Source organism: Macrosteles quadrilineatus, unplaced genomic scaffold (assembly GCF_028750875.1).
Source record: "Macrosteles quadrilineatus isolate MER2022 unplaced genomic scaffold, UCM_ALF_1.0 Scaffold_9__3_contigs__length_116548681, whole genome shotgun sequence".
NCBI lineage: Eukaryota > Metazoa > Arthropoda > Insecta > Hemiptera > Cicadellidae > Macrosteles > Macrosteles quadrilineatus.
Genome location: NW_026542602.1, coordinates 57,409,779 through 57,435,450, shown reverse-complemented (window position 1 = coordinate 57,435,450; position 25,672 = coordinate 57,409,779). Strand labels below are relative to the sequence as shown.

General features: G+C 33.0%; 4 protein-coding genes across 5 annotated transcripts in view; all 4 read right to left on the bottom strand.

Moving 5' to 3' along the window:
- Window positions 1-25,672, bottom strand: part of LOC129002694 (roundabout homolog 2-like) — a 235,419-nt gene that overhangs the window by 86,190 nt on the left and 123,557 nt on the right. The gene's annotated exons all lie outside the window — the stretch shown is intronic.
- On the bottom strand, window positions 3,676-7,619 carry LOC129002696 (uncharacterized). Its single transcript, XM_054430692.1, has 5 exons — window positions 7,468-7,619; window positions 7,056-7,089; window positions 5,906-6,071; window positions 4,654-4,795; window positions 3,676-3,898 (listed from the first exon to the last, which is right to left on the bottom strand). Exons 1-5 carry the CDS (start codon window positions 7,501-7,503, stop codon window positions 3,722-3,724), a joined length of 555 nt encoding a protein of 184 aa, XP_054286667.1. The 5' UTR covers window positions 7,504-7,619; the 3' UTR covers window positions 3,676-3,721.
- On the bottom strand, window positions 11,258-16,881 carry LOC129002697 (uncharacterized). Of its 2 annotated transcripts, XR_008491595.1 has the most exons (5): window positions 16,788-16,881; window positions 16,423-16,456; window positions 16,014-16,179; window positions 13,130-13,274; window positions 11,258-11,512 (listed from the first exon to the last, which is right to left on the bottom strand). XR_008491595.1 is itself a non-coding variant. In XM_054430694.1 (4 exons), the coding sequence occupies exons 2-4, from the start codon at window positions 16,446-16,448 to the stop codon at window positions 11,336-11,338; spliced, it is 348 nt and encodes a 115-aa protein (XP_054286669.1). In that variant the 5' UTR covers window positions 16,449-16,456; window positions 16,788-16,881; the 3' UTR covers window positions 11,258-11,335. The 2 variants fall into 2 exon arrangements, 1 of the variants encoding a protein (XP_054286669.1); XM_054430694.1 differs by lacking the exon at window positions 16,014-16,179.
- On the bottom strand, window positions 19,555-23,923 carry LOC129002695 (uncharacterized). Its single transcript, XM_054430691.1, has 5 exons — window positions 23,798-23,923; window positions 23,376-23,409; window positions 22,344-22,509; window positions 20,923-21,067; window positions 19,555-19,817 (listed from the first exon to the last, which is right to left on the bottom strand). Exons 1-5 carry the CDS (start codon window positions 23,834-23,836, stop codon window positions 19,641-19,643), a joined length of 561 nt encoding a protein of 186 aa, XP_054286666.1. The 5' UTR covers window positions 23,837-23,923; the 3' UTR covers window positions 19,555-19,640.

Sequence of the window (25,672 nt, the reverse complement as noted above, 5' to 3'; positions counted from 1 at the left end):
TCAAACTGCTACTTGTGCGGAAACTGTTCTTATCTAGAAGGTATTCTGGACAGATTCCAGACAGTAAGAAATATTGAGGTCACTGGAGTGGGCACGGGATAACATAACTTGACCTGCCCTGCCCGTGACCCTAAGTATGTGGCTTAGCAAATCGGACTTTATGTTAGAAAGTTATGTGAGTTACAGAAAAATGTATAACATAAAAAACAAATTATCAATGGGATCTTCAAATAGTTTTAAGGCTTACATTGTAGGGGGTAAATAGTGTAGTTTTTTGGTTTTGTGAATCGTCGGTTTTAATATATAGGGTGATCAGGTGTTGTCGTGCATGGCGAGTCAATATATACATAAAAATGTTTGTCAAACCAAGATAGATTCACCAATGAATTATCACTGAACTAAAATAAAAATAAATAATATTAAGTTTAACAATACCGTATGATTTAATTTGAAAAGATCTAAAATCTATTTAAAAGTGTAGACCTACTTACTTTCAAAACACTGCTTATGTGAGGACAAAAGATGCAAAAGTATAAAAAAAATACCTTAGAGTAGCATAATATCAATTACGGTACTTTATATAAATGTTTCATGAGAAAAGATGTTTTACAATAATCCTTCTATTTCAGTTATGTTCCTTCACCTGTAGGTAGCTCATTATGTAAAAACAAAGAAAACTATGAGCAAATTTCAACATGACTTTTACTAATTTTAAGTAGACGAAAGATTTCCACAATGTAAATAATGCTCCATCCCACCCTTTCAAGTAAACAAACATCTGGTAATTGCATTGACTATCAGCTGTTATTTGAAATTAATTACATAATGTAAACCAAAAGCATGTAAGGCGTAGCCCTTTGGAAACCACCCTGTGGGACAAATCCCCAAGAGAATTCGTTCATACCAATACTTTTCAGTGAATAAACACGTTCTGAGCTTCATTTTTATGTTCCATATGCCTATGTTTTTATTTGCTTAGTTGCCTTATAAACTATAACCACAATTTTTACTGTATCAATGCAATAGATTATTGCTCTCCAATGTAGGGGTTCCACTAACAGTCGATCGCTAAACCGAATCAGCGCCATGCACAGATTTGCATAGTGGTTGTTTTCAATTGGCTATCAGGGATGTTATTGCTGTTTACTAATGATTGTTACTTTACGGCCTTCATGATACTAGATTCCATTTACTGAATATCCTATCTAGTTTTTATTCCTCCAATTTGCTTAACCATTTAAAATTGCATAAAATACATATTTGCCATTCAGTATATGTCGTTTACGAACATGCTAAGTTAATGTATTTTTAAAAGAACACAAGTATTCACGTAAAACTGTTTAATTCCCCAGGTGCTTGTGAACTACCGGAATTGAACTCGTCACCCTCACATTGAACATCGAAGATGATTACCAATAAGTTAGCAATCCACTCATGGACTTTAATACATATGGCATAATAAAGATTGGATATTGATTGTTACAATTCAAACTTTTATTTTATGAATGATGAAAAAGGTCCACAACGTAGCTGTTCTTCTCCTAGGACTGAATTAAACTAAAATATTAAAATGCTCTAATTAAAAGTCTTTTACCAACTATGTTGAAATTTGTTACAAACAATTATTCTTCGTAGACTAATTATTTAATAATTTCAACTTTGATACCCCATTATACCTGCAATTGGAAACTCAAACAATGAATCTATTGAGGCGGAAAAGAGATGCGGCTAATTGAAATACTTTGCCAACAATGTTATTGCTTTATTGTAAGGGGTTGTTAAAACTTTGCAGACTGAATATAAACTTTACTTGTTGAGAGATGTTTTCGATGTAGGTTTTGCTACCGTAAATACAGTAAATCATTAACGATTAGTAATGGAAAGAGTAATAAATGCAAGGACCAATCAGGTAACACATTATTAATTGTAGCTATTAGCGGCCATGTTGGAAAAATGTTAATGGAGTTCTTTTATTTGCTTACTGCCACACATGCTTTCAGCATTGATGGTTGTGAATTGAAAAATTTAACAATGTATGGGACTACTGAATATGCAATGCTTAACATTTTTACGATAAAAACCTAATTAATTTCTCTATTAGAATAATTTACTCTGTTTATATTTCGATAAAATTTTAAATCTTTTTTGCTACACCTGATAAAATGAAACCAAATTTAATCAAAACTATGTTGTGCAATTGGTTTTTGTTTTTATTATCAACAGCGAGTGTGGCATTGTTTTCTAGAGTTTTCAGAGAAAAATAATGTAGGTCATGACACTTATAATGTTAATGCAGTTATGTTGAGCTTAAATAGAAATAAGTTTAAAAAACTAAGAAGTACAGTTTTTCTTCTAGCAATAAGATATGATAAATGCGTTTGAACTGATTTGGGCATAGTTTCTATAACCATAAGTGGGCAAGTTACTGTTTTTTACCGGGGTCCCAAGTTCAAAACCAGCCAATCACCAATGGATTTTATTCATGTGATAATACCGCAACCCTCTAGTACTAGCCTGAAGTAATGTGTAAAACAATTCCGGGCTAGAACCTGAAGATAAAAAAGTCTTGAGGATTTAAAAATTTAACTACATTTTCTATTGTTACTTTGTAGTTTTATTACAACGAATAAAACGAATGACATAAACAGTGTAGCCTTTTTGCATAGAAGTTTCGTACCTACATGAAATAAGCAATATATTTATATAAAAAAATCTTCATTTTATACAAAATGGCTGGAATAAGGCATCAAACATAAACTAGTTTAAGCAACAATATAAAACTTGACTGTAAAACCGTTAGCTTAACACGACAATTGAGAGCTCGCTGACACATTGTTTACATTCTTATGTGTCTTTTACATAATCTAGTAAAAGGTACAGACATTTCCTTTAACTAAACCGGTACTTAACCGTTACTTAACCGTTACTTAAGAACACAAAGACAATTGATATTTGGCTTTTGTTTATTTCAGAGGCCAGCAATCAATTTTCATCTATGAGTTTTGATTGAATGATAAGTACTATAAACGGTTTACATTTTGGGCGTTACGATTTTGTGTGATAATATTATTTAGTTAAATATTTATAAATTAAATAGGTTTGTAACTTGACGGAAGTAACTGTATGAAATTATGTTACCACCACCATTAATCGTCTTATTTTGTCAGTGCCTGGTTTTTATCATGCATTTTTTTCAATATGATTACACAAAGTGTTACGCAAAAAGTATTAAAATTTCAAAGTCGAAGTAAACTGGAACGTTTCTTGTAAAAATAAAACTTGTTTAAAATATAAAATATAATTTTGGTAAAGATTTGAAAGAGGAGTAGACCAATGATATTAACTATGTTTATTAGGACAATGTATCTATAAAACGATTATTAATTATGTTTTTACAAAAGGAGTGACATAATGTTACAAGAGGTACATTGCACAGTGAAACGTTAGATCTTTATTAGACCCATTTACGCAGCATTACATAATGTGTGGCAACATTAGTCATAAGTCACATGTGTTTCAATTATCTACTTTAAACTATCCCAGCTACTATCTCTTTAAACTCACACTAAGTTTGATGGAGTAAAAACTAAACGTATAATATTTCTCAAAATCACCACATAGCATAATAACATAATACCTAAACAAGTCGTAGCTAGGGCAAATGAACAATAGGAGTATATGTTTGAACAAACTTTATTAGGTCATGTGTTCAGCAGTACACTTAGGACAAACCCTTGGACAACCCAGACAGTTCTGAACCTGAAACGTTGGAGCCTGAAATGTTTGAATTTCCTGATATATTTGAAGGATTCATCATATGCAAAATACTCATCATACTGCCGACCACACCTCCTCTAGTCTTGAGCTTGATCCTTACACACTGAATTCCATTGATTGTCTAAAAAGAAAGTTAAAATTTATATTATAGAAAATAAAACAGATTTTACTAATATTTCATCTGCTAGGAATTTGATCGAATGCTTACACCTACGACCAATGATTGTGTTTTACAGTGTGAAGTTGAACCTTCGCCTATTATGCGATTGGATCACCTGTTTGAATCAGCTGATTCTCAATCGATTAAACCATTGCTAAACATACGGTCCATTGAAAGATGGAGGCGAGTGGAGAGTTAGGCATGACTACGATCAATGAAATTATTGGTTGAGAAATTGTAAGGTTCGTAAAAGATGGATTGACCACGTCAAGAGAAAGAACGAGGATAGGCATTAAAGAAAAGTTTTACTTAATTGGAGTAAGGAAAAGAGGAAGCCCTAGAAAAAAAAAATGGCATCAAGATGTAGAAGAGGATTTAAGAAAATTGAATGTAAGGCAATGGAAAGATAAAGTAAAAGAGAGAAATGATTGAAGACACACTGTGAACTAGGCCAAGCTCCACACAGGGCTGCAGTGCCAAGGGTAAGTTAAAGTAAGAAGTCATAGTTAAATGACCTCTTATATAATTTACACATTATATAAGACATTACATTAACACATTTACATTAACACGTGAAATTAACATGTAAGTTTTCTCTGTATGGTAACTTGTTATTGTTAAAGTTAATAATTCAAAGTCAAACTATGTAGGTGAATAAGCACCTACAACAAGTAATCAAAATTGTTATGGTTATAGTAAAGGAGGGTAATTATTACCTGCGGGCCTGCCAGAGTGCCCCCGTTGTTGTGGTACTTTTCGCAGGTGCCTTTAGGTGTGATGATGATGACTGTTTGGGGGTTTTCGCTGTATAGAATGTGTGTTATAACGTACTTGTTCCCTTCATTTTTTTCATCGTAGCTGTGAAAAAGAAACATCACTTGGTGGGTAAAGAGAAAGAAGTATTCAGAATATCCGGTCTTAAAAATATTGCTTTGACTGTGTATAAGTGGAAATTAGGGGTTTATTCAGAGTCCTAGCTACGATATTTCATGATAAATAAATCTAATTTTTAAATAAATATTTAGCTATAAACCTATTTTTTGAAAACAGCTATATGTATCAGGCCTGCTTAAGAAGGATTTTTAAACATTTCCATACATTAAAAGCACTTGTGGTCAGCTTGGAGAAGCCATACCAAATATTAATATATTGTGAATTTTTTCCCCAAACGTAAGCCACTAAGATTTATTGTTCATTTAATTCCTTTGTTGCTCTTACATTTATTTTTGTTCAACATTTTCTTAGACTTGTATGTACTCATTTTCTTTGTTCTAAAAAATCTATTTATATAATTTATCATTATTACTATTTTTCCTAAGCAATTAATCTATAGTAATACCCTTGACTTTTAATACAACCATGTAATGGTAATAATAAACAAATAGAAACCCAGATTCACCTTGATTAAAAACAAGAAAAAACCTACCCAAATAGAAGCAATACATTATAAACCAATATTATGCTTACAGATTGGTCTACTTCAAACATCAAATGATATTGAAGTGCAACATTTTTTAAATTTTCTCAAGTTTGTTTTTTTAGCATAAAGAGGAGTAGAGTGTGGTAATGATTTTTTAAGTGGTTGTTGGTAATTTTTTCCTTGAGTGTGAACGTGCAAAATATTCAGAAAAACAATGTATGAGTGACAATGGAGAGTGAGACTTGACAAGTTTTAGGAAAATTATCTGGTCCTAGGTAAATCGCACACATCCCCAACGTCTGAAGCCTGAAGAAAGAAGTAAACCTTATTGAAAGTTCCCATATGATTCAATAGTCTAAACAGCTTCGAAGGCTTTACGGGCAAGATCCTAGCTTTAAAAAGTGATAAAATGTAGTGATGGGAAGACGGAACAACCCTCAACATGGATGGGTCGTACTTCGTCTTGTTACTGATTGAGCTATGGACTCAACAATATACTTAGAGATAGTTCAGACTGCAGTAAAATACCACAAATAACTTAGCATTACTTGTCATAGCAAGGGACATAGACATTGTCCTGTGTAGGCTGTGTTGGACCAACTCCATACGTAAACTGGATCTTCCTGCGACAAACTCCGTCAAAGTGGTCCTTCTCTTTTATAAACACTCTCAGATCTTTTTCACTGAAGAATTTGATGGTTTGTCCTTCGATTTCTGAAAAAAATATTAGTAGTATTTCAGCTGATGATTATTCGAACGGTCCTGATTCTTGTTCAATACTGTTCAATGAAATGGCGACCATACAAAGTAGGTATTTTAATTCTGATGATTATTAATTATCATGATTCTGAGCAGTTAACAGGGATTGTTAATTTGCTTTTAGTGCAAGAAAAACTAGTAATATTGAAAAATGAAATAGCATTTCCACAATCTTCTTATGTAACATGGCTGAAAGGTGTGTACTATTGTTTTTAGCCATACGGCTTATAAAAATCAATTTGATTTTGTAAAAACTAAATTAAAAATGTTTTCATCTTAAAGTGAAATAAGGATTGGTCCAAAACGTTAAACGTAGATTTTTCTTTGCTATTAAGGGGTTAGCCGATACAATACAGTAATGAAATGAACTGATAAATGTTAAGAGGTGGCCTAATAAATTTTCTAATATTCTAGATCTTAATAAAGCCTTCGTACGCCAGGATTAAATTTTATAACCTTCTGTCTGATACTGTTTTACAGATAACAGACAAAAGTAAAAAAAATTAAAGCAACACTAAAAACCTTTATGTTATCCAAGCCCGTCCATCCTCTGGATGAGTTTGTCGGATGAATGCTGTAAATCTATAGGCAATTGTTTTTAAAGTTTTTTTAGATATAGTCAGTACTTAAGATTTTATTTAATTGTATAACACAATTTTTGTGCAACATAGAGTCTTAAATAAAGGGTATATGACTATGATTATGACCTGAAATAGTTCCTTACTTTGTCGATTTGCCTAAAAAGTGCCACTAGTTAATCATTATCTAATGCTACTTTTTATTTATAAGTGTAAGATTAGAGAATTTTACGGCTGAACCATCGATCGGTCTAAAAACACTCGCCTTTATATTAAAACATATCTGGAATCTATGAAAGTTTGACAATTGGTTAGTGAAAATTAAAATAAAACAAATTATTTACAACCAAAAATTACAGACCTTTCCTGGCTGAGACGGTGACAAATATTGTTATCTGGAAAGAGAAATATATATGAAATGAAACATATATAAAAGACCACTTTCCATGAAGTAAAATGAAAATTTAAAATAAACAGGTCAGGAATATAACAATTATTATAATGTACTGTACTTCTTATTAACAAGTGAAGGGAAATGTAAGAAATAAGTTATATTATTTAAATTTCACAAGGTTTATTTATAATAAAATCTTAGAACGTTTGAATTAAAATTGACAAATATTATATACTTAGTTCCCCCGTTTACGTCTATAATATAACAGGCATGAGAATAATTAATTGAATTTTTACTTCTGAAGAATACTTATTTTGATTGAACATAGTAAATCTACAAACAATTTTATGAAAAGAAATTATAACAAATTAATACTTACTAGAATTGAACATATTAGGACGATTAAATTTGTCATTTCCACTGAAAAACATCAACTACAAACGGAGGAACTAAATAACTCGTCCGTAGTACAAAGGTACTCAAAACAACGAGAACAAGAGAGTTACCTAATTGTATGATCTGAACCTTTTATGTAATGCGAACATATGAACATATTGGCAGCTATGTTAATTGCTGCTCTCACTATTAGTTCTTGCTTCACATATAACAGTTCAAATAGAAATTTTAAAATTCATTTTTTACTCACTGGTTTTAAATATTACCAAGGTTTTCATACTATCGAATGTTGTAATGACTAGCCAATACGTGTAAACTATCATATTCTTAGATTTAAAGGCTTACTTTTAACCTAAAGCTTAGCCTGACCCTTGACTGTAATTAACAAGATTTTGAAAAAAAAAAACATTGTTGACCCCCTTTAATACTCCACGAGCGTTACCTTTATTTTATAAGCCTCAAAAATTGATATTATGAAAGAAAATATTTTTTCTTATTTCACTAGAAATAGCCCCTTATCGTAGTTTTAAGGAAAATGAGTTAATGATAAGGTCTAAGGATGTTTCCACTGACAGTTATTTAATATTGTTAACGGTTTATTTTTGTAGTATGAGGCCTAAATATACTTAACTTTAATACTTTTAATATATTTGGGGCCCTAGATTGTTACAAAAAGATGACAAAAAATTTATTTTGAAATAGTTGATATCGCTTACTAACCTTGCTTTATGGTAACTAAACTAATTTACCTAAAATTTCAAAACTGTCAAACATAAGTAAGCCATAAAATGAAAATAAAAATCCTATTACCTCCAAGTAAAAGAGAATCATGGTGGTCTTTTTTAGATTGAGAATTCATTTTTATTTGTTAAATAATTAAAAATAATTATCCATAAAAAAAACAAATGTATTGGATATAGAAATTAAAACATTGAAACAGTACATTGACTTAAGCTAAACAGCGACTAAAAGTTTTAAAATTATTTTATCTAAAAATAAAAATATATGGATTCCTACTACAAATGAGTAAAATTACCGAAAATCTTGATACAGTAAAAATGTTGTATATCTGCAGAACATTTTTATTGGTAATAAAATATTGGTGTGGCAGAACGTCCAGACAGATACATAAGATCCAGGTAAGCTAGTAATACAATGTGACGTGTTAGCAGGAATTTAGGGTCAGCATTACAAATTTTTTGCTGACAATATGAAAGAGATAGTTTCGAACCTGTTATTTCGAGGTTGATTCACACATTTTCATCCCAAATATAACTTACTACATACATCTACTATAGTTGGTATTGGCAAGTACGTTCCTCACATGGTCTGTCTCACATGGGTGTTTTGTTATATTGTAACAATAACAATAACACAGAACACCAACAATAACAAAGAAACAATAAACTTGTTTCTCAAGACATGGATTACATTTTATCACATTTTAATGCGAGGGAATTTAACATAAACCGTCTTTAAAATGTTCTGGTTGGTTGCAGATTATATTATAGCAGGAGAATTGCGGATTTTTCGTCTTGAAAATTAAAACCTAATCTCAGGGAGAAAACAAAAGTGACAACTAGCTGTGTGAATACTGTTTGTCAGTACATATTATATTTGAAAATCTTATGTCTTATCAAATTTCAGCTAATAAAATAATCATCTGGATGGTGACTAAAATTGTTTAACTATGAGCCAAATTTTATGTACCCATATAATCATTACCACATGATCTTCATAACAAAAATAAAAGTTTTGGATGATAGAATAATGCAATGATAAAATCCTAGATAACCTCACTGATTGCTAAAATCCCTACCCGAACTTTATTTTGTTTGTTAAAATTGCATTTTTTAAACTCTTCATTTTCAATGCGTAACTTAGGCTACTTACTATTTATTAAGATTCAGTTATTTATCTAACAAGCAATTGGTCCTCCTTAGATAATTTTTTCATGTCATGTGGCAATATTACTAAGTCTATATGCAAGTTGTTCTGTAGCGTGATCTATTCTCGTACACATGACAGTAATGCATCTTTGAAGTTAGCAAAGTTGTTTTTAGAATATACAACCAATCTTAGAAAGTTCTCATTTTGGTCGTTTCTACAGTATTACCACTACTTTCCAGGTAAAATACATCGGAAACATAGATACATAAACACATAAATAGATACATAAACATAACGTATTCCACACATAACATAAAATAACGTAAAGATGGTTCAAATAATTGAGACCTGAATAAAATCGTTACCCAATTCAGTTTGTGCCCTTAAATTTAGACTGATGACAACCATTCCTACGCAGACACCTGTCCATGTAGGCAAATATCACAGCAGATTTCAACGCACAAATTTTCTCCTAGTTAGTATCTTGCTCTCTGCTTTAGTTTTAATTTGTAGTGTACATTGGGATATACAGGGTGTTTTTTTAAAAACTTGCATCTTTATTTATGTAAAAACCGCAATAGATAGAAATATGCAGTTTGCAGGAATCATCTATTGACGTAGGGGGACCAATTGTTTTGAATTCAACGTTACATTCACATTACCCCCCTTTCCCCCCTGCCCCCAACTTTATTTTTTTTAATAGCAAGGTACCCCTTGTGACATATCAAATAAAAGAGCATGAAAAAAGAAAATGTTTGATGAAAAAAAATTGAAAATCGGTTCATAAATTTGTGAGATATTCCCCCCTTACCCCCCCCGAACTTAATTTTTTTTTAATAGCAAAGTACCCCTTGTGACATATCAAATGAAAGAGCATAAAAAAATAAAAATTTTGGTGAAATTTATTTTTCATTTGATATGTCACAAGGGCGGGTACCTTGCTATTAAAAAAACAAGTTATGGGTAGGGGAAAAGGGGGGTGATTATCTCACAAATTCATGAGCCGATTTTAAATTTTTTTTCACCAAAAATTTTCTTTTTTCATGCTCTTTCATTTGATATGTCACAAGGGGTACTTTGCTATTTAAAAAAAATAAGTTCCGGGGGGGTGAGGGGGGAATATCTCACAAATTTATGAACCGATTTTCAATTTTTTTTCATCAAACATTTTCTTTTTTATGCTCTTTTATTTGATATGTCACAAGGGGTACCTTGCTATTTAAAAAAAATAAGTTGGGGGCAGGGGGGAAAGGGGGGGAATGTGATTGTAACGTTGAATTCAAAACAATTGGTCCCCCTACGTCAATAGATGATTCCCACAAACTGCATATTTCTATCTATTGCGGTTTTTACATGAATAAAGATGCAAGTTTTTTAAAAAAAACACCCTGTATAGACGTTTTTCATTTTCATTAAATTCTCTTTCAACCCTCTATAAGCTGTAAATGTAAATGTTACATTTTTTAGTTTATAGCTTTCTTTGACAATGTCTATTGCACAACTGTGTCTACTGACAATAAAGGATTCTTATTCTTATATATTTCTTGGATAACGCAAGATCACAGTAAATATAATGACCTTAGCAAAATGCTCTACAGAATACGTCGTAAGCATTGGAGGCAATTCTGGTTTTGACTCTTAGATGATAGGAATTCCTATTGTGCATGCATAACTACTCATCAGCCAATGTATAACTATTAATATAAGTAGCAATACTAATATGGTAAATCATATCATGTTCAATATATTCTGCAATTGTTATAGCTTCAAATATCCTCCAACCACCTCCAAAGTATTCACAGCAATCAAAATAGGTTAAGTTTAACACAGAGAACAGTAAAAGGTGCTACAACTGAGACATTATGTAGTTTTAGAAGAAAATGTGAGTTTTATTATTGTAAACAAGACAAATAGTATGCTCAAAACATCTACAAACTTTGCTGATGTCTGTAAACAGTTAATTAAATCCCCTTTCTTGTGTTTTGTGCTTGAGTAGTCCCCGCATTGACTGGCTTTCTTTTAAGGCCAGAGAGGTTTGAAGGAGACATGAACATAGCCATCGCTCTATTGACCAACCCATCGGACCGATCACCTTTCACCTTCTTTTTGATTTTTTTACAGGAGTCATCATCAAGTGCCTAGAACACAAAATTAATTTTTATAACAAAGAAACATTAAGGGGTTTGAAGTTGCTCCAATTTACATTTTAGAATTGATAAAAGCATATGTACAGGACTAAGTACGTTTTGTATCAATATCTTTGTTTAGGCATCACTCACTTTGTTCAAATGAGTTAAACGTAGTCCTTGTCACCACAAAATGTTACACACATTACAAATAAAAATAAATAATAAATTATCACCGACTAAAAATCTCTATTTTTGACGTTTTGCCAAATTAAGTCAACATTTTCAAGGTTACCCTATTTTTCTCACGTATTTTCATTTTTAATGTAAGTGAAAAAGACGGTGAATAATGCCTTGACGTTTATTTATAACTGAATGACCTCACCTACAATCAATGAAGCGTAGGTCTTCTTCAATAGTTGGGCCATTAAAAAATGTTTTTTGGTACACGCACAATTTAAGAACCTAAAGTGTAATTATTATCTTTTTTAATGACTTCTTAAGGTTGTAGTCTATCATTCTATACATATAAAACGAGAATGTGTGACATCTTCAGGGAGCCTAGAGCATTAACACTTTTATTCAGTGTACCATGAATATACTAGAATTTGTTACCCAGTGCTGAAAAATCTGTCTTAATTTTAGTGCGAGAAATAATAATTTATTGCTAACTTGATTGCTGAGATCACAACACATTGTAAACAAAATCTGTTTTGATCAATATGTGTTCTATTTTGACATGAAAATCGCAATTTACTTCAGGGGAGAATGAGTAATAAAGACTTTCCCATTATTCAAATTGTTAAGGATTCTACCTCTTAAACAATGGTTGTTTTTAAAGTGTTACGTCTGTTTTTTTTAAAGAAGTGGAAATAGGAATGATCAGGAAACTTATAGATCTGTAAATTTACGAAACCTATATTTTAAACATTATTGCCACCAGGACTGATGTAGAATGATATGATAGGTTACGTACCTTTTTTATTCCGTCGTCAGTCCTAAAATAGTCAAAGGGTGACTAGTTTCGGGTCAGAAATTACCCATTTTCAAACCCATTTTCATCAAATCGATTGGTCCAAAATCCGACAGAAATCTTCGTTATGAGGTACAAACACATGTCGACACATGTGAACCAATATGACATAGAAATCCCCAGACCAAATTTAACTAATTTTAAAAAGTTTTACTTATACTTAGCCCCGAAAATTTTTAATAGTTTTCCTACAAGACTAAACAAATGTGAAAACAAAAACATGTTTATTGGTGATTTATTGGATTATCTTTTAGGAAAATAAAATATTGATTATTTCTTTTACTCTGTTTTGTAGTACCTAATAAAATAAATAGTTTTAATAATATGTACATACAAATATTTATAAATCTTGGAAAGTTGTTTTTATGATTTTGTGTGTGTTATAAATGAATAGAATAATATTCGACCGGTGTTCCGCCCACCATTACTCTTTGAGTTTATTGTATCAAAGTAGATTGTGCAAATCCACCAAATCTGGTTGATTAACCTTGGTGGTTATTGTTTCGTGTACTGTAATCTTTCTGGATTGTTCAGTTGTATATAATATTAAAACAATAAAGATGAACAAAATAAATAAATAATTAAGTATAATTTACCTGGGGTCCACTTCCATATCCATTACTAAAATTCACGTACTTAACACAAAAATCAAGGCGTGTGATGACAATTACTTCTTCAGGTCTTGAACTGTACAACACGTTGGATACGATGTAGTTTTCTCCTTTACTTTTTTCATCGTAGCTGAAAAATATACAAAATCTATAAAGCCCAATTAAATAACAACAGGGTTTGTTTATAAATATAAAAATTATTTTTGTGGATAAAAATTAAATCATGGTCAATTCAAAGTAAAAGTAAATCATATCCGACATGCTTTCAAAACATAGATAGTAAGAATTAAAGATTATATAGTATAATATACGGTTCGTTATATAACTGCTTTACCGTTTACTAATTTTAATTCTTGTTAAATCTACTTGTAAACTACTCAAATTTAGTACGGCAGTATACAATAACTTTGTAATTGGTAAAATAGTTATATATAGTTATCATTAGACCATGAAAGCATTATCGAATACATAGCATTCATCAAAACTGGCTCCAGATTTTATAACATAAATAGGGAAATAAGATGTGAAGTTACTTCTAATGCTGTATGATTGAAACGTCTCGGAACGGTGTAATATATTTTATACTATTATAGATAAAGGGATGGAACTTGGTTAAGTAATTAGCCATAAATATCTACTCTTTTAAGCCATAACTACTTTTATCACTTAAGGGGGACGGCTCACGAGGAGTTGGACGAAATAGGTCGTGTTTGGTATAAAGTTAAAGGTTTCTGTTTGTAAAACACAATACCACAAACGGACAATGGAGTAAAAAAATACAGCCGTTCATTGATTCCTTGAATTTGCAATGCTTAACCATGAGGCAAACTTAACCATAAGTCGATATGCACATCACATTAAAGGTCTTTATTAGTAGAATACAATGCCGCAAATTTGAGCTTAAAATAACAGCTGGGTAAAAAATGGCAACCAGTAACGATTCAAAATGACAGATTCAAGAAATATTTGAACAGCTGACATTTCTTACATGGTTGTCCGTTTGTGGCAATGTGTTTTGCAAAATAAAATGTGATACCAAATTTGACCAATGCTGCTATTTAAGAATTTTGTCTGACACCTCGTGGGCCGCCCCTATTAAAAGGTAAAAAAGTAATATTAGCTTGAAAGAGTAGACATTTATAGTTATTATGGATGTACCAAGTTTTATTACTGTATACAGGGTGTCTCACGAGAAGTGTCTCAAATTGATTACGGAAAAACGGCTTAACGTACAAGGATAAAAAAAATATTTCCTGCTAAACCAACCCCAAGGAATAACGTAAAAATATTTTTAACTGTTTCCCAATACAGGGTGTGCCAAAAACTGAGGGTCTATAGTTCGAATCTCGGAATTTTCAAATGTAAACATATGTCATGTTATACATCATTTTAAAGGTATTTGATAGACAAACATTTTGGCTAAAACAGAAATAAGTTATCTTTTTCCGTTTCAATACAGCGGCATTTAAAAAAAAAAATCAATTTTTTTTAAATACTCTTTGTTTTCTATACCAACGCATTTAGCCCTTCTCCGGTTGAATTTTCTTACTCGTTATGAAATTAGCTTTACTTTGATATGCTACAAGTAACGGTTTTTAAAAATCATAAAAATGCCAAAAAAATGTTTTTTTGAAAATTTTCTAATGCTTATTTTTCAAAAGTTTCCAATAGCAACATATGTCAAGTAGCACATCATTTTATAGGGTTTTAATTCCTAACAACTATGTAATTTACACTTACTTCGTATCTCTTTTAGTTTTTGCGTAAATTGCTAATTTTCAAAAATAAATCTTTTTGGAATTTTTATAATTTCAAAAAACCGTTACTTGTAGCATATCAAAGTAAAGCTAATTTCATAACGAGTAAAAAAAATTCAACCGGAGAAGGGCTAAATGCATTGGTATAGGAAACAAAGAGTATTAAAAAAATATAGATTTTTTTCAAAAAAACTGCCGCCATTTTGAAACGGAAAAAGATAACTAATTTCTGTTTTCGCAAAAATGTTTGTCTATCATATAATTTTAACATGATGTATGACATGACATGTGTTTACATTCAAAAATTCCGAGATTCGAACTAGTGACCCTCAGTTTTTGGCACACCTTGTATTGGGAAAAAGTTAAAAATAATTCTACGTTATTCCTTGGGGTCGGTTTAGGGGGAAATAATTTTTTTTATCCTTGTACGTTAAGCCGTTTTTCCTTAATCAATTTGAGACACCTCTCGTGAGAGACCCTATATAACAGTAAAAGATATATTACACCGTTTCGGGACTTTTCAATCACACTGTATAAAAATTCAAGACAAAACGAAGGCCCCGGGTACGATACGAGCAGTGAGCGACGCTGCTCAGGGCCGCTCATGGTTTAATGTCTAGACCATTTTTTTGCGAAAAAGCATCTTGCCGCTCATATGAATCATGCTTCAGTTTTGTTGTAATCAATGCAGTGCTGTTGTTGTAAAACTCCTATTCTCTTCAATAAAACCGTCGCTTGTATCGTAGCCACCGCCACCCGTCACTCAGGTTGCCACCCGTCACTCAGGTTGCCGCCCGTCGCTCAGGTTGCCGCCCGTCGCTCAGGTTGCCGCCCGTCGCTCAGGTTGCCGCCCGTCGCTCAGGTTGCCCGCCCGTCGCTCAGGCTGCCGCCCGTCGATCAGGCCGCCCGCCGCCCGTCGCAGGTTTCGTACCAGCGTCCTACACTACGCGACAAACAACAAAATCTTTACATTTAGTACATCTCAAAATCGTTTTTACCGTCCAACACTGAGGCATAGTATTGTCAGTTTTGCTTCATCAGCGGCTCAAAGAAGTGTGAAATAAGAAAAGTTGGTTTCCATTCATTTTTAACCACTAACTTAATAAACACACCTTTTATGGCAGAGGACTAGGTTTTCGTCTATCAGTGGTGGTGATCCTTGACGTCCGAAGGTGAATTGTATTGTTCACATACATCCGTCGTCTGATTTTGTCGGTTCACCTAACCACACTTCGAGTCCATAATAGCTTTTAAATAAATATGTATTTCCTTTGATTTCTGAAAAACAAATTTCGAATAGTGGCATTTTTTATTTTGTTTGAAATACATAACGATTTGCACTTCTATGAATCTAGAGTTAACTTTAGTATCGCTATTGTGGCAGTGTTTTTTATGTGCGCAATCAAACATTTTATGTGCGGTTTTGTAAACTAAATGATTACTAAGGTTCATTCTAAAACAATGAGTTTTTAGAACAATTAGTAAATGTTTAAAACATAAAAATAATGAAGCGTTGCAAACCTTTTGTTGCTGAGACAGTGCCCCATATTGTCACCTGAAAAGAGGAAGTAATAAATGAAACGAAATAGTCATACGTAAAGTAATATTTTGGATAGATATGTACACAACTAAATCGTAACAAAACAGTTTAATAGTTGTCCAAGCTAAGTTAATTGATAATTTACACTAATCAAATATACTCTAGAAAAATATCGCACCTACAAATAAGACTACAACTCAAATCATCAGCTGTAAAGTGTTAGCTCCTTCAAAATGCTCTTAAAAACTTAGGACTTTACTTTGATAAAAATAACAGACATCACTTGGTAAACAAATGTTAGATAACAATACCTAAAAAAACTGAAAAATACCGAAAAAGTACCTACCACCAGAGCTGCGCAGACTAGGTTGGCAAAGGATGTCATGATTGGACTGCAACTTGAAAACAATAAAATGGAATCAGCAACGGTCTAAAACGTACCAAATAAGTTACGTAAAAGCTATCACAATATTCACTTACGTAATACGAACACTTGGGAAATGATGCAGAGTGCTATTAGTCTGGTCACACATTGTTAATCGTAGGTATTATTTTCTTTTATCACCATTCTATAAAATTTATATTTTACAATTGTATCTATTAGCACAGTAACTCGAGTAAAAATCATCTGATTTGATGACATTTGGTGTAACGAACGAGTTTGCGAACCAGAATGATCGGGCTTGGGGAACAGGGATTTATGTGTAAAAGTGGGGTTTTCACATGGGAGACCCTCAACATGAAAATCTAACAATGTCTTCTAAAGCAGATCTGGTAGGCAACAGAAAGCCAGATCTGCTGTAACAGATTCTGAAAACAGATTCTGTTATATATAACAGAAAGCCAGCCTCAAGGCAAACCCAGAAATGGGGGGTCTCCACACGCTCCGGTAGGCTATATAACTGAAAGCCATCCTCAAGGCAAACCCAGAAATGGGGGTCTCCATACGCTCCGATAGGCTATATAACTGAAAGCCAGCCTCAAGGCAAACCCAGAAATGGGGGGTCTCCATACGCTCCGGTAGGCTATATAACCGAAAGCCAGCCTCAAGGCAAACCCAGAAATGGGGGGTCTCCATACGCTCCGGTAGGCTATATAACCGAAAGCCAGCCTCAAGGCAAACCCAGAAATGGGGGGTCTCCATACGCTCTGGTAGGCTATATAACCGAAAGCCAGCCTCAAGACAAACCCAGAAATGGGGGGTCTCCATACGCTCTGGTAGGCTATATAACTGAAAGTCATCCTCAAGGCAAACCCAGAAATGGGGGGTCTCCATACGCTCTGGTAGGCTATATAACTGAAAGCCAGCCTCAAGACAAACCCAGAAATGGGGGGTCTCCATACGCTCTGGTAGGCTATATAACTGAAAGCCATCCTCAAGGCAAACTCAGAAATGGGGGGTCTCCACACGCTCCGGTAGGCTATATAACCGAAAGCCAGCCTCAAGGCAAACTCAGAAATGGGGGGTCTCCACACGCTCCGGTAGGCTATATAACCGAAAGCCAGCCTCAAGGCAAACTCAGAAATGGGGGGTCTCCACACGCTCCGGTAGGCTATATAACCGAAAGCCAGCCTCAAGGCAAACCCAGAAATGGGGGGTCTCCACACGCTCCGGTAGGCTATATAACCGAAAGCCAGCCTCAAGGCAAACTCAGAAATGGGGGGTCTCCACACGCTCCGGTAGGCTATATAACCGAAAGCCAGCCTCAAGGCAAACTCAGAAATGGGGGGTCTCCACACGCTCCGGTAGGCTATATAACCGAAAGCCAGCCTCAAGGCAAACTCAGAAATGGGGGGTCTCCACACGCTCCGGTAGGCTATAACTGAAAGCCAGCCTCAAGGCAAACCCAGAAATAGGGTGTCTTTACAAGCTCCAGAATATACAAAGGCCAGCATTGAGGTGCTTCATTAAGTTCATGCACCATGGAATCAACGCATGATGATGATCACATATTCATAAGAGTCTATGTTGGAGAGTGGTTTCTTGGTGCTTCAAAAAAAAGCTAACGAAATACCACAGTAAACAAATTCAACTACAATACAGTAGCGTATCACTATATTTTACTGATTAGAAATGTATTGCCAAGGAAGAGTAGGGTACAGTACATAGACCAAAGACTACTCTCAGCGTTCACTTATGATTTCCTCTAGCAAAGCTCGGTCCCCAGGTACTATTACTAATGGTGACCACTTTTTCGTCTAAAAACGCCGTGCGATTTCGCGACTATCGTTAATCGTTCATAGTAATGAACCTATACTTACCTATACAGTCCAGTATGTAGAGTACTATCGAATCACGACATCATCTATACTATCGATGCGATTGTAGTTGTCGTTTGTCACAGCACAGATCCTGATCCTGTCAGAGGCTTATTGTTATACGGACGAAATGTGTGTTTTTTTTTTTTTTTTTTTTTTAATTAAACTGTCATAACCTGGCCTTACTAACCAAACTTGCTGATAATAAAAAAATTGAATGAAGGTTTACTACGGACGAAATGAGAGCATTCTATAATAAAATTAAACTGTCATAATCTAACCTGACTAACCGAACTTGCTGATAATTAAAAAAATATGTTAGATAAAAATCTAATGAAGGATTACTAATATAAAATATGGTTATGTTCATAAAAAAAATTATTAATGCCTCAAATTCTAACAAAAGCTGTACAGTTAATAAGTAATCGCATTTTAAACTTAATATCTTTGATACAAAGTTAGTGTCACCGGTAGGATTCGAACCAGATACCTCTTGGATATCAGCCCAATGCTCTATCCACTACACCATGAACACCGATGACAGCACTACGTATTGTTGCGGTAATGGTGTTCATTACACTCATTCAACCATCAATCGATTGAATCGAACACATTTGATCCGAAATAATATCGATACTTGAATTTGTATTTCGATATTGAACCGATAGTACATGGCGTTTTTGTACGAAAAAATGCTCACCATTACTAATATGACAATTCATATACAACACATTCTGCTCAGTATACTCTGCAGTTGTTATCGTTATGTTTAAAATATTCTCCAAAGTGTTCACAACAATCACAATTGATTATTCTTGGTACAAAGAACAGTAAAAGGTATTACAATAGAAAAATTTTTAGTTTCAGAAGAAAATGTGAGATTTATTAAACCGTATGCTCAAAACATTTACAAACTTTGCTGATGTCTGTGAACAGTTAATTAAATCCCCTTTCCCGTGTTTTGTGCTTGAGTAGTTCCCGCTTGGACTGACTTTCTTTTAAGTCCAGAGAGGTCGGAGGGAGACATGAGCATAGCCATCGCTCTATTGACCAAGCTCTCGGACTTATTGTATTTCACCTTCTTTTTGATTTTTTTACAGGATTCTTCATCAAGTGCCTGGAACAGAAAAGGATATCTTTTATAAACATTTTCGCCACCAAGACTGCTGTACGAATAATGTACCCATTTTCAAACCCACATCGAATTGGTTGGTCAATGAATCCAACGGAAGTCTTCGTTGAATTATAAAAACATGTTGAATCATAAAGTTCACTATTTAAACATTTAGGTAGGCCGGTCACCCTAGAACGGGAAACCGACGCAGGTTGCACGGAGGACACGACATAAATTCGTTCTATAAAAGTGGCCAGCCTAACTAAATGTTTTTGTGTTTTCATGTTAAATAGTGAACTTTATAAGTTAATGTGTGTTTATATATCAAAGAAGACTTCTTTCTGATTCATTGACTAAGCAACTTGACGTGGGTTTGAAAATGGGTCGTTGTACCCAAAACTAGTCGTCCTAGACTAATTAGAAGACTGAAAAAGAACAAAAAGGTATTTAGCCTATCATATTATATATTTTATAGCATAAAACGGTAAGTAGTTTCGATTTGCCTAAATTTACATCCTAGAATCCAAACTTATTTAAATGGAACCAAGGAAATCTTTAAGTTTGGTCATCACTCATCTTTTTGAAATATGGAAAAGGCAACTCTTGTTACATTGTTAAAAAAATTCAAAAACAAAATAAATGATTTGAGTTCTACATTTCTGATGTTTCGCCGCACCAAAGTCAACGTTGTCAGGGTTCCCTTACTTTGTTCTCATAATACTAGGGCATAGGAGGAGAAAGTAAAAATTCAAAAACAAAATAACTGATTTGAGTTCTACATTTCTGATGTTTCACCGCACCAATGTAAACGTTTTCAAGGCTGCCGTGCATTGCTCACGCAACACCGTGATTGCCCATTCACGTCCACGAGTCCGCAAAACGTCTGATATAGAGAATTTTAGTAGGTTATTTTATTTTATTTATTTTTAATGTGAGTGAAATGGACGGTAAGTGATGCCGAAACGTATATATCTAACTGACCTCCCCAAACCATGTCATTAAAAAATATAGGTATTTTCAAATAGTTGAACTAATTGGGAACTGTTTTGGTCCACACATGATTTAAGAGCTTAGTTAATAAATGTTTAACCTCTTTTCAATACTTTACCTGGCCTCCACTTCCTTTGCCATTACTAAAATTCACAAATTTAACGCAGATGCCTTCGTGATCGATGACAATTACATCTTCAGGTCTTTTACTGTACAACACGTTGGACACGATGTATCTCTCCCCTTCACTGTCTTCATCGTAGCTGGAAAAATATATCATACTAATATTATAAATGTGAAAGTTTGTGTGTTTGTTTGAAGTTTAATCACGCAATAACCACTGGACGGATTGTGCTGAAATTTGGCATGATGATAGCTCACATTACGATTAACATTAAAGCATATTCTTATCTCATAAATCCTTCCCAGCTCCGCCCCAGTGGTTCTGTTGTTCCCCATGTTTACCAGGATTTTAAAACCAGGAAGTTAAAAGAATTTAGTCAGTGGTTTAAACTATTTAAGTTGGTTCTATGATATGCAATAGCATAAACAAGTTGTGTTGTAAGGTTTACCAACAAGGTGCAGCATTATTATTATTTTTGCCTTTATGACAACAGCTAATTTGAACTAAGCAACAACAAAAAGGTGTGATAATTTTCCATGTGAAGTGTCAAAATAGGATTGTTTCAGTTATGTTTATGTTTTTAATTTAATGAATAATTTGTGATATTGTGCGGATATTGGATAATTAATTTTTTCTATGGTTTAAGTGCAGTGGTAAAACAGTATGGCTATGGTAGATGTGTTATATTATAGGATAGCGTAATTTTAAAGAAACAAATTTACTTTTATCAAATTGTGTCCTTCCCTATTACAAAAGCAAAGCTTGAGTATAACTGCAATAAGCACTATATTAACACATACTTATTTGCCAAACCCGTAAGAAGGACGGGTACTCTGCTACTTATAGATATAAATCACAAGAATGACATCACTTTTTATAAATATAAAGCATAGAAATAATTTTGAAAATTGAATCGTGAACAATTTAAGCAAAATGGAATGTAGCCCCGGATTGGTTTAGAAACGTAATAAGAATAGAAGATTTATAAAACAGCTTTGCTTAAAGGCTTTTTACATACTATTTAATGTTTTTATAATAGTTTGCAATACATTTTTAAGCCAAAATATATAATATTCAGTCACCGACAGCCCACTATAGCGTTATCGCTTATGAAACCTTAATTAAAACTGGCTCCAGGCTTAAGGACATAAATAGTAGGAAAAATTATAAGAGGTCACTTAAAATATACAAACCCAAAGGCGACTTGGTTGACGAAAAAATAAAATTGTACAATTTACTGAATTTTTAAATCATTTTTACCATCCATTAGTAAGACGTGGTATTTTTTTTAATTTTTTTTTTTATATTTTACTTTTTCTCCATTAACAGCTAGATGGAACGCGAAACAATTAAAGTTAACATACATTTATTTTTAGTAGTTTAACCATAATTCCCTAATTAATTATTAAACTCACCTTCTATGGCACTTGATCAAGATTTTGCTTCTCAGTGGCGGCGCTCCTTGACGTCCATAGTCGAACACTATTTCCCTTGTACATTCTCCGTTTGCTACCACCGGCGTACTTATACTCAGTTTGATTCCATAATAGCTTTCAAAGAAAAATGAATCATCCTCGGTTACTGAAAAAAGTATTTTGAATTATGGATTCTTTGTTTATTTAGTTTGAATTTCATGATAAATTATAGTTTTAGGAATATAGTTTTGTTACTTGCGTAGCTCAAGAATTTTGTTCTCATAACCTAACGCAGTAATTCACAACTGTGTTTTTCTTAGATGTACCTATATAATTTATTATCATCAAACACATCCATTTATCATGAAGGCGTTGTGAATCTAAAGTAGTATATTTACTCTCTAGAGAGTAAAAGCCTTTTTATTCTCTAGGGAGTAAAAATCTGGTGTCGTAATCACTTATAAATTTCGATTTTGGAAATCGCATGGATCTATATATTTAGATTAATTCATTGGATAGTATAATATAAGCTTATTGTTGCAGTCTTATCAATAGTTTGACATATCGATGGTATATTGTACAGTAACACAATCGTAATAGACAAAACGATCGAATCACTTTTTAAACTGCTTATTCACCAGAATTAAAACAAGCTGGTAGTTGTTTTGAGAGGTGATCTTTACATGAAAAGTACATTCGTTATCTATCTTAGTTTTTTAATATGACGAAACATATAGATTTGCAAAATTATTATAGCTTTTTTTATCATTCGACCTCGGCTTCGCGTCAATCGTAAAAATTGAGCTCGGGTAAAAAATGTCACTTTACACCCTAGTTATGAAATATACTACTATACCCGGTTTTGAAAAAAAAAACTGATATACATTCGTGGTTATTAAATTCATGACATGCATGCATTCTTTTTACACACTCCTACAATGATGTCTTATAATTATAAAAATTATAAAGGCATATTTTACTACAATTAGTAAATTCTTAAACTATATAAAAAAACATTGAAGCGTTGCAAACCTTTTTTTGCTGAGACAGTGGTACATATTGCTGCCTGAAAATAGAACGTAAATTTAAAAAAATTATCAGAGTAAAAGGAAAATGACAGATAGACATGCACAAAACTAAATTGTAACATTAAAATAACATTATAGTTATCCAAGAAAAGTTAATTGAGATTACACTCCCAAAATAGCACATTCTTGAAGTAATGAAGTAGTTTATGAAAAAAAGTATCGCACTTACCTTCAATTTTTATTAACCTTATATACATATTTTAATATTATATTATTATATTACCTTTATTTTTTTTTACTACTGAGGAAAACTCGAGTATACCTGATAAAAAGTACGTAGGATAAAAATTAACAGATATCGATTAGTAAACGAATAAAATATTACAATAATACCTAAAAAGAAATACAGGAAAATATAATACCTACCACCAAAGCTGCGCAAACCAGGTTGGCTAAGAATGCCATCCCGAAGACTGCAACTTGAAAAGAATGAAATAGAACTAGTAACGGTTCAAAACGTACCAAATGAGTTACGTAAAAGGTTTCGCAATACTCATTTACGTCATACGAACACTTGGGAATGATGCAAAGGCAGAACACACATTGTTAATGGTTCGGGTGTAATTATCTTTCAGCGAATTTCACGTTTGTAAAAAAGTATATAATATTTCAGTCCATAAAGCCGAAATTCCGAGGACTGGGGCTTTTAAAGGACCAGGTCTTCTTCAATAGGCTTCTACCGTAACTGACCTGATGTTTCATGTCAAGACCTAGACCTGAGACCAATTTACTTTGTCGTTTTAAGGTCCCCAGAGGCCAAATAGAAAACCGTTCAAATCCACATGCATACACTTGGGCACATTAGAATATACGATAATTTTTTTTAATTCCATACCTTCAGGTTCTCCATTTGAACAATGGTAAATCTATATAACTTTTTAATTGGAGAATGGCAAAAAAATAATTTCTCATTTATTTTTGTGCAAGCTAAGCTTATAAGATATCGTTGTAATAAACAAGGAGTTTACAAGATTTAACATGTCCTGCAAATATTTTGTAAACTTAACGGTGTTCATGGAATTTGGCATCAAATAATTTAAAAAGCCGCCATTTTGAAGCGATTCAAGAGTTTTTATTCATATTTTGCACAAACATAGTGGCTGATAATAAGATAAAATTGTTTAGAGAATTTTTATGCTGTAGCTCAAACATTTAAGGAGCTCTGAATGTAAAAAAAAAAAAAAACACATACAGACAGATAGACAGAAAACGGAATTAGATAGGGCACAATTTTACATTTTTTATTTATTTTGAAATGCTGAATAACGTGAAAAATTGTTCATATGGTTGCAAGACACCCTGTATAAATAGGGAGTAAATCTGTCATTTTTAAGAGTACATTTTATTGACATTCCAATCAAGAAAATGCAAATTCTCTTAGAATGAAGAACTGCTCTGTCCGGGGGTATTATTAAATTTAAAGTCTTTGAAAAGAATTAACGAATTCGTTGTGATTTAAAATGTTTTATTAACAGAAATTCAGAAGATTTGTTTCCTACTTTTATGTTGTAACCTATCTAAAATATTTGCAATGGAAAAATTTACCAACCAAGAGCAAATATAAAAAGTATATTTGTGTGAATATCTATATCAAATCATTTTGGATTATTTTAATTTCAAATCATTATACCACCACAGTAAAATTAAACAAACTATAATGTAGAGAGTGTGATTTTGAATTATAACAAGATAAGAGTTAAACAATTCCAATAGCTGATCTTATATTTATTTTCATATGGAAATCGTACGATATTGGGTTGGATGGATACAATAGGTACACAGAAACCTATAAAATAGTATGTTACTAGTTTTTTTTCATTCAATAAACCAATTAGTAAAAGAGTGGTACGTTTGATTTAATAAAATAAACTTTCGCCTATGGAATGATGGTAATACAAAAAGAATGGCCCGGCAATTCCCTCCTGACCAATGTGTATCAATTTGCAAGTTTTCATGCAAACATGTTTCCATACCTCAACATATTCGACTTGGGACCATCCTGGAAATTATACAACTTCAAATGCACAGCAAAACTATTGAATGATTCGATTTATTAATTTAAATTCGTATTGTATATTCATTAGCGAGTTGTCAATTTAGGGAATAAACTTTTGTAGGTCTTATAGGTAAAACCTAGATCTGGGACTTTTTCGTCATACTGCAGCAACAACCGCCGTTTTAATGCATGCGTTACGGATTTAAAGTAGCAGAACCGTTTTTGGCGCCTATGGAGTAAAAATC